The sequence below is a fragment of the Phascolarctos cinereus genome, unplaced genomic scaffold (assembly GCF_003287225.1).
Source record: "Phascolarctos cinereus isolate Bilbo 61053 unplaced genomic scaffold, phaCin_HiC Scaffold_4;HRSCAF=312, whole genome shotgun sequence".
In the NCBI taxonomy this organism is placed as follows: Eukaryota; Metazoa; Chordata; class Mammalia; order Diprotodontia; family Phascolarctidae; genus Phascolarctos; species Phascolarctos cinereus.
The window spans coordinates 227905452-227917683 of NW_027555847.1; the positions used below are offsets into that span (position 1 = coordinate 227905452).

The 12232-nt window shown below is 41.8% G+C and overlaps 1 protein-coding gene across 2 annotated transcripts in view; it reads left to right on the forward strand.

Moving 5' to 3' along the window:
- The first annotated feature begins 2922 nt into the window (after window positions 1-2922).
- The window catches only part of USP22 (ubiquitin specific peptidase 22), a 251414-nt gene continuing 242104 nt past the window's right edge, over window positions 2923-12232 (forward strand). The window contains exon 1 of one of the 2 annotated variants that reach the window (XM_021008455.2): window positions 2923-3128. In XM_021008455.2, coding sequence (XP_020864114.1) covers window positions 3009-3128 — 120 coding nt within the window. In that variant the 5' untranslated portion in view covers window positions 2923-3008. The remainder of the gene's footprint in view (window positions 3129-12232) is intronic. The other variant, XM_021008456.2, reaches the window with a different exon arrangement.

Here is a 12232-nt window from a genome sequence, read left to right on the forward strand (position 1 = left end):
ATAATACTGGTTCTACTTATCTCATGGAGTTTGTTATAAAGAAAATTTTTTATAAGCTTTCAAGCACTATGGAAATGGCGGGATATTCCTACCTTGTAATCATGACAAATTATATCACACAACTTCCAAACAGAACTGACCTGTTTTATAATGGAGTGATAATAATGACTAGCATTCACATGGCTTTTCAAGGTTTGCAAAATGCTTTACATATGTTATCTCATTTGATATGTAGGAATAGGAAACATAAATATTAGAACTGGAGGTGACCTTAGAGATCCTCTATGGCAATCCCTTCATTTTACAGGTGAGGAAATGGTAGGCCTTGTAGAAGGAAAGTGACTTGACCATGGTGAGACATTTCACAAGTGCCAGAGTCAGGATTTGAATCCAGTTCTTCTTGATTATAAGGGCACTGTGTGTTCCACTGCACCACAGATGAATCATTTAGAAATACAGTATTATGTTAGAGGGTATGAGTGCTAAATTCTAAATGAATAAATGTTAACACTTCGGGAACTAAATCAGATACTTTTCATTAACAATACAGACGTCTTCCCCTCACAGTATATGATGCATATATAGTAACATCTCACACTTTAAATGAAATTCCCAAGTTGAATTTTCTTTACTTCTTAGTAAATTGATTTTCATGTCAATTAACTGATTTAAATGTTGTATGTTCAGAGAGAACAATTGTTTGAGTTAGCAGGACTAATCCTCATATATACTGAGGCTCACAGTCTTAGAGTTGGGAGCTATAGGGCATTTATCTAATCCAACTCCCTTATTTTAAAATGGAAGAAAACTTTGACTCAGGAAGGTTATGATTTGTCCAAGTTATATAGCTAATAAGATACAGAGTTGAAATTTGAACACAGAACCTCTAAAAAAAACCCCTCCAAAGTCTCTGCTTTTGACATTGCCTTAACCCAGAGTAAATACCTGGATAAAATTATTAGGCCTGAGCCTCTCAGAAATAAAGGATTCAGACCACCATGCAGCTTCATATCCCATGAGATTTCTTTAAAATTAAAATTCCTATTTCATATTGTGAAGACAGGTCCAAAGCCGAATACTAAATGTCTTCCAATCAACGTGCCAGCAATCTAACCTTCAGTGTACTGAAATTAACTTTTCACCAGATGTCTGATCAAAACCCAGCTAACACGGTGCTACTTGCCCTAGCAAAGATCTCCCTGGGAATTAAGAAGACTAAGATCCACTGGGGATGAGTGTGCATATTTTCCCTCTACAGTTCTGCTACGAAGTGTTGGGGAGAAAATACTACGATAACGAGAGCAAGACCAGGGGGGTCAAAACAGTTGAAGGGGAAGTGAGGGGACACTATCGAGAGTGTGATTCTCATTTTAGGGTGTAGCCCGGAAAATCTGGGCTATGGGAAGAAGGGCCCAGTAAACGTTCTCCTGCATGTTTTTGAGACAGGTCACAGGGCTGGGGAAAAATTCAAAACGGTAGGACATCGCTAGCACACGTTCCTGCAATTATTTTTGCCTTCCACATGGTTTTCATCCAGGAAACCTAAAGGACTGGGCTGCTACGGGACAGGTATGTGGTCCCAGGTAGACCTGGACTAGACCAAAGTGGAACTACTGGGGGCAGGCGGAGGTTTCTAGCACTGAGAGAGATGGCAGTGATTTTAGCCTGGGACAAGCAGCACCTCCTCCGGCCCGAGCTTCCCCCAGCCCGTCCCTCCCTTGCAGGAAATCACTGGGGTAACTGAGAGAAGCTGAAGGCAGAAGCGGATATGACAGCAGCGCTGCTCCTACAACCCAGCCTGCAGCGGGCGGGCTCAGCTCCCAGATGGAAAGTCACTGTCAGCCAATCCCCAACCAGCACACGCCTCCTGCAGTGGGCGGGTGGGGGAGATAGAGCGGCGACTGCGCCCTGAGTTTGAAATGGAAAAGAGGGAGGAGCCCGAGCCAGACGGACTGCGGTACTCACCAATGGGTAGAGCGAGTGGCACCCCCGGTGGCAGTGACGGGGGAAGCAGGCCCGTCGCAAAGTCACGGGGGCGGGACTCAGGGTGCCCCTTTTCCCTCCTTCTCTCCCTTCCCTCCCTCCCTCCCCCCTCGGGCGTCTGGCGAGCTAGGTTGGTCGGGCTTGAGGGAGCGGGGAGAGAAGGAGGAGAAGAAGAGAAGGGGGGTGGGGAGTGGGGGGGTGGTTGGGGGGGCGGCGGCGATCGGGAGCGGAGAGCGCGGCGGAGCGATTTAAAGAGACAGCGCGGGCGGGGGGAGGACAAATAAACACCGGCCGCCCCCGACCCTCCCCATCCCCCTCCCCTCCCCTCCCCTCCCCCAGCCTCCCCTCCCGCCGGCCTCAATGAATTAGAGGAAGCGGGACCCGAGTGGCAGCAGCGGCAGTGGAAGCAGCAGCGGCCGCGGCAGCAGCAGCAGCAGGAACAGCAGCGGGTGCCGCCGCCTTAGCTTCAGCCAGGCTCAGCCTCGGCGGCCGCCGCGCCACCCCGCGCCGGGGCAGTGGAGAAGCGAGCGGGCGGCCGGAGGAATCCCGGGGGCGTCGCCGCCGCCGCCGCCGCTTCGCCCGCTCCTCGGTTAAAGCCCCATCTTTGTCTGCCCCCCGCCTCCTCCTCCTCCGCTCCTCCTCCGCCTCCTCCTCCTCCTCCGCAGCCGCGGCCGCCGCGCTTTGTTCCGAGCCGCTTTCGCCTCAGGCCGGGAGGGAGCGGGGGACCCTCCCCCGGGTCTATGTGCCCCCCGCGCCGCCCCGCGCAGCAGCAGCCTGAGCCCCGGGAGGAGGCGCCGCCGGAGCAGGCGGCGGCGGCGGCAGGGTCTGGGCCGCGGAGCTGAGCCGGAGCCCGAGGAGGAGGAACCGGCGCGGATCAGCAGCGGCGGCGGCGGCGGCGTCCCACCCCCCGGCCCCGGCCCGAGCCGCCGGAGCCGTGCCCCTCTTGCTGCCGCCGCCGCCGCCCCTGGCCCCGGCCCCGGCCCCGGCGCGGCCCCGGCGGCGGGTGCCTGGATGTGGAGTTTGTCATGAGTCCGGCCGGCTGCTCGCATGTGAACAGCTTTAAGGTGGAGAACTGGCGGCAGAACCTGCGGGTCATCTACCAGTGCTTCGTGTGGAGCGGGACCCCCGAGACCAGGAAGCGCAAGGTGGGACCCCCGGGCTGCAGGGGAGCTGCCGTCCCACCCCGGGGCGGGGGGCGACGGCTGCACGGGTTTGCATCCCCTTCCTGGGCGGGGAAGGGGAAGAGGGTGTGGGGCGGTGGGGTGGGACGGACGGAGGGAGGGGAGAGGGGGAAAGCACCTTAAACCCCCGCACCCCCCACCCCTGGGCCGGGACTGTTCAGGACTGAGGGGGGAGAGATGAAATGGAGGGGGGGGTTTGGGTGGAGGGGAGGAGGGGGCGGTGGCTCCCCGCAATCCCCCCCACCCCCCCTCCCGTCCTCCCTGGCTGCTTGGAGCTGGGAGTGGGAGGCCTGTGCGGGGGTGAGGAAGAAGTGTGTGAGTGTGTGTGTTTCAGTGGGCGTATCTGATCTGGGGAAAGGAACCTTCTTATTTTTCTGGGGGGTTCCCCACTTCTCATGGTTTGTGATTCACTTGGATGCAGGCAGCAGAGCAGGAGGGATCGCCCCTAGGCTGAGGTCTGGGTTGCTGCTAGAGGGATTCAAGGTTTCCCAGCATAAGACAACTGCAAGAAAGCATACAGGGGAGAAGGAAGAGGAAGGAGGGGGGTGGGGTATTTAAAAAAGAAAAAAAAAGAAAGAGGAAGGAGATTCTAGGACACGTCTGGTTGGGGGTCTGCAGTGGATTCAGCCCAGGGAGCCGACCACCTTCCTGACTCAATAGGCGGCCCATCAGGGTCCAGTGTCATCAGTGATGAACTGTGGGGAGGTCACCTGGGACAAGGAAACTGAAAGAGAGACATGGATCTGTAATTCACTGTGTGTCAACGACTGGTGAATTATTAAGATGTAGTTACAACTGAGGCACTTAAGCAAACCGTTTCCTAGGCCAGGGTTGTGGATAGGTCCAAATGCTGGAAGACTGCGTTTGCCCTTCCTCTCCCACTTTTTCCCCTACCTCACCCCCCCATTAATATGTAAAACTGGGTGCAGAGTATAAAGGGTGGGGTGTCTGCTAGAACTGTAACCGATTATGTCTAAATAAAAAGTGTCTTAGAAAGGGCAGGAAGACACTGTGATTAGAAATAGCTTAGTTTATGCCTGACAAAGAGAAATCACATTTATATCATCTTAGCAAGAAAGCAGATTTTTTGAGCCTATTTATAAATTCATATCCCCATATTAGATTCTTGTAAACACATCCCATTTGTTAATTGGAATCTTATTAACTCTTTTGCAGGAAGATCAGAAAATGTGGTTATCATTACCTGCCTCTCAATAAACTGTTCTTTTTTTTATTTTACTCTAAGTGATTTTGCAGATTTCAGTCTGACGTTGGTGACTGAGGTGAAGAATGCATCAGCAGTGCAGGTAGCAACATTGGCTATTCAGGACAGCAAGGATGAAATGTAATATTTTTACTAATTGTGGAATTTGGGTTCAGTCATTTGTCAGTGTGACTTTAAAAATCTATTCAAAATGGTGGCTATTATAATGTGAAATGGAATATATTAAGTTGTTGCTTAACTATATTCTGAATATAACTTTTAAGTAGGTTTTTATCTTTTTTGCTTAAATAGCTGTAAGAACAGATGGGACATTAAAAAGGCAACCAGGAAACTTTTCTTACCCCAGTCCTTCCAGTGAGGTCATTACAATCACAGTAAATGTAAATTGACAAGTTTAACTTTAAAAAAAAAAACAACTAACAAGTTTTCAGTAGCTAAAGATTGGGCAAATCACTTATTTTGTGTCTGTATAAGACATTGTAGACTAATCTACTTTTAAACCTTGAATGTTCAGGTAATATTTGCCACTAAAATTCAGTATAAAAATCATATTCTAAGTTAAGGTAAAGGAGGGAAAAGCCTTAACATTTTGTTACCAGTTTTTTGCAACAGTTATCTGCTTTGATGGGTTGGGCTTGGGAAAAGGGTGGGGGTGGTGAGCAGGAACAATAGACATAGCACACAAACCTTAATGTTAGGGAATATTGTAGTTTAGGGCAGCATTTAAATGTTTGCTTGTAGTAAAACAATAATGTAAAGATGCTCAAAAGCAGCATTCTTTGTGGGATCTACTTGAGATGAAATAGACTTTGAGGGGTGGCCGTGGTGGTGTGTGTAATTTCAGGAGACTGTTTAAAAATGACTCTTTAATGGATTGTGTGTGCTTTTCTTAAAACATGTTTCACTGTGTGAAATGAGGCATGATGGGGACTGGTTTTCTTTAACCAGCTGAAAACTGAGTGACCCTTTTAATTTGTCTTGTCTGCAAATGTTTCTCCATGTAATTGTTTGCCTGATTAGAGGTCTAAAGACTTATTCCCTATGTTGTAGGATACCATATTTTTCCTTTCTGTTTGAATCACCAGGGATTCTCTTCTAGTCCTGATCTCCATTGTGAGCTTTTATCAGAGTGAACGAAATTAAGATGAAACTACTGGTAACTTCTAATTTCTAAAGGAAAACATTGATGTCAACGATTTTTAAAAAATGAGATGGAAAATAGTGATGTTTTGATTCCAGTTCAGTTAGTTGATATTAGGTCTTATGTGAGTTTAAATTACTAATAAGATTTTGGATTATATTTGTGAAAAGAGAGTAGGTAATAAATGTATCTTCTGGGAGTATGGAGCTTAACTGCCTTCTTGTAAGATGTTAACCGTTAATGCTTAATGTCCTTTTGTCATTCTTATCTTGGAATTTTGAATTTTCTTATCCATTTTCCTCCATTCTCTGGGTGTTGATTTTATTTCTGGCATTGTCTTGTGGCTCAGACCATGTATGAAAGACTTGATTTTTGGAAATGTTTCTGGTAGAGGTTGAAAAGAACACTTTAGTTTACTATGTGCTTATGATGCCCATCAGTCCCATAGGCCTTGTATGCTTTTGAAACTAAAGATGTGAAGTTGCCCATCAAAATACATTTAACTAAAATTACAGTCTTTGTAAACAGTCAAAGAATACAGTACTTTTGTGGTTGCTGACATATCATGGTATGGAAGCATGATTTGACTATGGAAACGAATTGCTGGATGAGCGTGAGTTCTGGGGTTTTTTGTTTGTTTTTTTTTGTCTTATGTAGAGGTGGGTAAAGATAAAATAGTTTTAAGTATTTTGAGAATTCTTTAACATAATGACAGCATTGGGACTTGAAATTTTTTATTGATAGGTATGAGAAGAATGCCATGAAATCCTGTAACTTTTTACCATCTTAAGGAATTTCCAAATATGCAATAACTTGTATGTGTGTGGGGAAGGGGGGGGAAGGCTGGTGAAAGTATAGATCCCCTGATAATTTGAATAGAGTTTTCAACATACTAAACTGATCACAATAGACAGTTCACATTTCTCTCTCTCTCTCTCTCTCTCTCTCTCTCTCTCTCTCTCTCTCTCTCTCTCTTCTCACACACACACCACACACACACACACACACACACACACACGCACACACACACACATAATTTTTATCTCTTTTTTAGGGTTTATATTTAAAGATAATATTAGGCAGTTGAAACTTCAGGGAGCTTAAACATATAACTATTTCTCTGGTCATTTTTATGTGGTGTTGCATTGTGTTTTGAAAGATGATTTCAGTATTGTGTGTGTGTGTGTGTGTGTGTGTTTTTAAATTACTCATTCCCAGTCTCTTTGTGTTGTATCTGTGGTTTTCAAATCTTACCCTATTTCATCCTCTTAGGATTATAGCAGTTCTCTGTAGGAGTACCAGACACAGAGTGCTTTCACAAATATTTGAATACTTTTAAATAATTACACTTTCTCAGAAGTGAACATGACTCATAAAGCATACAAATATTCTGGTTTAATTCATGGGGTAATTTGGAGAATGAGAAGCTCTGCTCTGATGCATTCTAAAATAGCTGCATTTTTAAGCCCAAACAGTCTGTTTGGTTAGAAGGTAGCTGAGAGAAGAGGATATCTTTGGAAACAATAGATTTGGGTACAAAGAGGTTTAAGACCCAGGCTTTATTAACAGCTGTCTAGTATTTTTACCATCTCCATTCACATGGTCATAATGTCTCTTCTCTTTAAGCAGATATAGAAGGGACACCCTGTTGGAAGAAAGTGGGATGATTTCATCTTTATTCAGACTTCAACCTTTGGGGAGAGAATGGCAACACTGAAAAACTGGGTGTGGAGGTTTGCATTAACAACTAATAATAAGGTTTTGCTGATTTGTCTAGTGTGAGGCCTTACAGATCATCTTCTGCATCCTTTTCAGCAAATTTGTAAATGGAAGTGTCATGTCACCAAATAATAATTTTATCTAGAGTGAGAGTAAATAGTTGTCTTCATGTTTTGAGCCAGCGTCTTTACGGGATATACCTGAAAATTCCCCCATGATTTGTAAAGTTGGTTAACTGATTCTATTCCACACTTTGATAATGGACATGTTGCTAGTTTACCACATTAGGGTTTTCATGTATCTTAAGAAAACCTTAAAAAAAATTTATGAAGTTTTTTTTTTTGTATTTGAAGTACCCAGATGAATCCTTGTTTTAGCTTAGAACTAGAAAGGAAGAAGGTGGAACTCCCTGAATTGAAAAAAATTAAAGTGACTTGTATCATGTCTGTTTACTTGGGAGAATTTTGACTATTTTTCATCATAAGCTGGAATGGTTATGTTTTTATTTAAAAAAATGCTAGAAAGGTAGAAACTAACCGACCAGTGAAGACCATCTCTAGATATTATTAACTCAGAGCCAATGAGTGGCAGAGCTGAGGTGACTTCTTGCCACTAGGCTGTGCAAAAGGGCTATTCATTATTAAAATTGTATTTTTAAAAAAATGTGTTCATCTTAAATACAGAAAACAAAACTGACCAGAAAAAAAACGAGACAAAAGGTTCTGTCATTCTCCCAAATGCGGGCAATGCCCTCAATTTACAATTAAGTATAAAAAAAAGAAAGTTTACTTTTTATAAAGAGCTGGCTTACAGAATATGAGGATTGAGTAATGACTTAGTTGTATCTCTAAAAAGTGATTACTTGCATATTTTAGTGATTTCACCTTGGTTTCAGACCTTTTGGCTTTATTATGGAAAGTGAAGTCATTGAAGTAAAGTGTGCCTGTATGGGTGATCTAGAGTCTAAGGTATTCCTGGAATAAGAAGTAATTGATGCCAGATTTGTGTTGTATCACACTTGTGATTGACTACCTTCTATTATTTTCCCAGTTTAGCATCATTTCTGCAGCTTGAGTTGGTTGATGCCATCTACTTTCAGAGAGTTGATTATTATATTTCTTTTACATACTCAGACTTCTGCAGAAGATTGACTAGTTTGGAATATGTGAATCTTTCATCCAGTAGGGATCAGTAATGCTCTAGTTATGGTGGCATGCATCTACATCAGTAGATGAAATGTCCAGAGAAACTTGAACACGACAGAGACTGGTGAATGGAATGCCATGCTGAGAATCAGGAAGTCTGAGATTGATTGGTTCTCCACCATTGGTTGGGTAGGAACAGAATGTGGAGAAGAGAGCTTGTCTTTTTGTTAAGCATACGATTCAGGTAAGAATTCAAACAAACAGGCAAAACAGGCAAGAAGTAGGTAAGGATAAGAAGTAAGATTTTTTAGTTCTCAATGACTGATTATCTTTTTGTGGGTTGTCATGTGACATCTTTTTCCCCCATTGCCTTTTGACCATTTTGTACCAGGTAGTGATAGGAGCCAGGAATTAAAGACTTGGAAGGCAGTCAGTTTTACTTGTTAGCCAATCAGGTAAAAAGGTCTTTATGGGAGACAAGATTAAAATTGTAAATTAAATTAAAGTTTGTAGGTAATCTAGTTGTTCTGTTACCATGTTTAATTGAAAGTTGGCTTACTGTGTTCTGAGAGTGTACATGAGTCCAGCAACCTAGATGAGCTAGGGAATGTTTACTTGAGTTCAGTGACTTAGTTTATCATTCATTGTCTTGGTGTTCGCATATAGAAAATGGAATGTTAGTTGCTACCTCCTTATTTTTGTCAGACCTGGTTGAGCTCTAATATCAATCAGTCAGGCATTTATTAAGTTCCTGCTATGTGCCAGGCATTCAACATAATATACATGTAAATTGTTCTAAGTCCTTAAAAGAGATTTAAGTGTTTAGTGCCTATGACAATTTATAAATATTTTGAATTGTACATTTTTATGGCAACTTAAACAAGTCTGCAGTGTACATATTGTAAATATTAAGGTTCTAATAGACAGAAGTCTATTAAAGTCAGAAGTCAGAAGTGCTCATAGTATAAAAACATACATTAGCTAACAGAAGAAGGTTCTTAACTCAAATATTTATCAAATACTTGCCATGTATGAAGCACAGTGTTAGGCTTTAAAGATACAGAGACAAAAATGAAGCAGTCCCTGCCCTGAAGTCTGGGTCTTAAGCATATGACATGAACATCACATTCATTTTTAGTTCTATTAGCCCTTGAAGTAGCTGGACTAAGGTTGCTCCAGTTTTTTTTCTTTGGTTGAATACCAAAGGGTGTGGCCTCTTTTTTCTAGGGGGAGAGAAGATTAGGACACAAAGGAAAATATGTTTTTATACTAAAAGCAAATAAATCATTGAATGGTTATAAAATTATTCTTGATAGTTAACTAAAGTTCACTGCATTGTGTTACATAGCATTTATCGTTTCTTCCAATTTGTCTCTCTGTATCTCTTACCCCTAATGTGTGCATGTGCATGCAGAGCCTAATTTACTTCAGAAATGTGGCTTTTCAGCTCTTATACACAATTTTAGAGAAAATTGTGCCAGAAATCAGTAAGGATTTGAGAAGGATAGTTTCATACCTGTTCCTTTGTAAGTACTTTGAACTTATTTTTCTACTGAATTCCTAGAGCATCTCAGTGTTGGGTGTTTTATTTCATTTCTGTAAGAGACATTAGTTCATAATCTTCTGTTACTGAAGTTGAATGTCATTTGAGAGGTGGCTACTGTGTAATTTGATTGTGAACTTTTGTACTGATGTGTCTTCCTGTCTTCAATCCAACAAGCATTAATTAAACACTTATAGGCAAGGCCCTGTTAGTTGCTGGGAGAAACAAAGAAAATGAAAAATAGTCTCTGCCCTCAAGGATCTTATAGTTTACATTCCAATTTTTAAAAAAATCTATAAATGTTAAAAAAGCATTTTATCTTTGTTACCTAAGCTTAATTGGAGCCTTTGATTTCTTTAGAGTCTTTTAGGAAGCTTAAGATTCTGTGAGTAAATGAGCTTCGAAGGCAGATTTGGGAGAACAGCATTGCAACAGACAAAGAGCACTAGACTTTGAATTGAAAGACCTGGCTTCAGACTCAACTCTTTCATTAACTAGCTGTTTAACCTTGGGTCAGTCCCCTAACCTCTTGGCCTCATCTGTAAAATACTTGTGTGAGTTCCCTTGTAGAGTTGTTGTGAAGAAGGCGTATTATTAAGCTGCAGAGTTATATTCAGATGTTGAATATTATTTATAAACTGAAAAAGTTTTTGTAATTTAGTAATTTGTTCCATTTAGAATTAATTTATTTAGAAAATTGGGTCTCTTTATTTTGCCCAAGCTATTTACAGACCTGATCCCACTGTTAATTGGCACAGGAGCTTTAACTTGCACCATTTTGAACTTATGCTTAGGCAACCTGGCAGCCTCCTGCTTTGGGGGGTTCACCATATTAATGCCGAATTTGCTGTGGATGCCCAATTGGCATAGCCCCCTGTAGCTCAGAACTCTCATACTCAAGAGATCTGTCAGTTTCAGCTTTCCTGGTAGCTGGGATTACAGGTGTACGCTATCATGCCTGATACCCTTTAGAATTTAGAAATGAATATCCACCGGACAAGGCAAAACGAATGTGTACTGAATTTAGAGCACCTCCCAGTAAAGGAAGAATCCTGTTCCTCGAGACAGTTTTGTCCTGGTGCACAATCAGTTGGCGGCATAGATTATTTTAATGGACACATCACTCTAGTCTGAGCCTCCACCATCTGTTCAACCCTCTCTAATTACAAATGCAAAAAGAACGTAATTCACGATTGCATCATAAAAACATAAGATAAGTGATTTAAATGTCTGTGTATGTGTATATACTCCCTTATTTGATGCAATGTGCTCATCTGTGAGGTTTCCTTATGTTTCATTCCCAAATTGAAAATGGTAAACTGACTTCTCCTGATATAATCAATTTACTGGAAGAAGAGTTCATGTTAGAAATGTGTGATTCATAGACAGTAATGCCTCAAGACATTAGGATTTTATTTCAGAAAAGTTACCAAGCCAGGTTTTGACATTTTGAGTCTTTTACCACTGTTGTAAGGAAGACCTAATATGGTTAGAAATAGAAGGCTGTCCGTTGAGTATGCAGCCTTCTTGCTTCAGTAGAATCTTGAGGGAAGGCAAGGGCATGTATTTTTAAATCCAGGGGCATTGATTCTGTGACACTTTATTACAACTTCTCTTGTGATTGATGAAGATTGTCTGAATTTTGGTGCAGTTGAAGATGGTGGTTCACTTTACCACTGACCTATGTTCTGAGAGATTTATTTTATACATTTATTATGTGCTTCAAATAACAGTTAATCTGTTACCATAATTTTTAGTAGCGTATTTTTAAATAGTATTTTATTTTTTTCCAATTATGTTTAAAGAAGTAGTGTATGTTTAGAAAATAAACTAGTTTTTAAAAGTTTAGTCAGCTTTTCAGGGATTGGCTCATCATTGAACAGTTTTACCTGAATTGGTTTGTTGCTACCTAATTTAATGGAAAAGTAAAGGTAGTCAGAAACAAGAATAAAAGGGCTACTTAGCCTGTTTTGGTAAGATGTTTTTTCCCTTTTAATTTTTATTTACCTTTGTGTTTTAAGATAAAACTTCTTTACCCTATATACTTTTTTTTTTTTAGGGGTGGATGCAGGAGTAGGAAGAGGAAGGTAATCTTTTCTCCCCTCCATTTTGACTATTTCTTAATCCTTACTAGCACTTAATGGAGCCTGAAATTAGTATGATGGTTCATATTTACCCTTCACGTAGCATTTTTGATGGTGTCATGGATATCTTCTTTTTAGGATTGCTATTTTATATATGGTTCTAAACCTTTTGTGTATTCCTGAACATATTTTACCTGTGACTGCTTAGGCA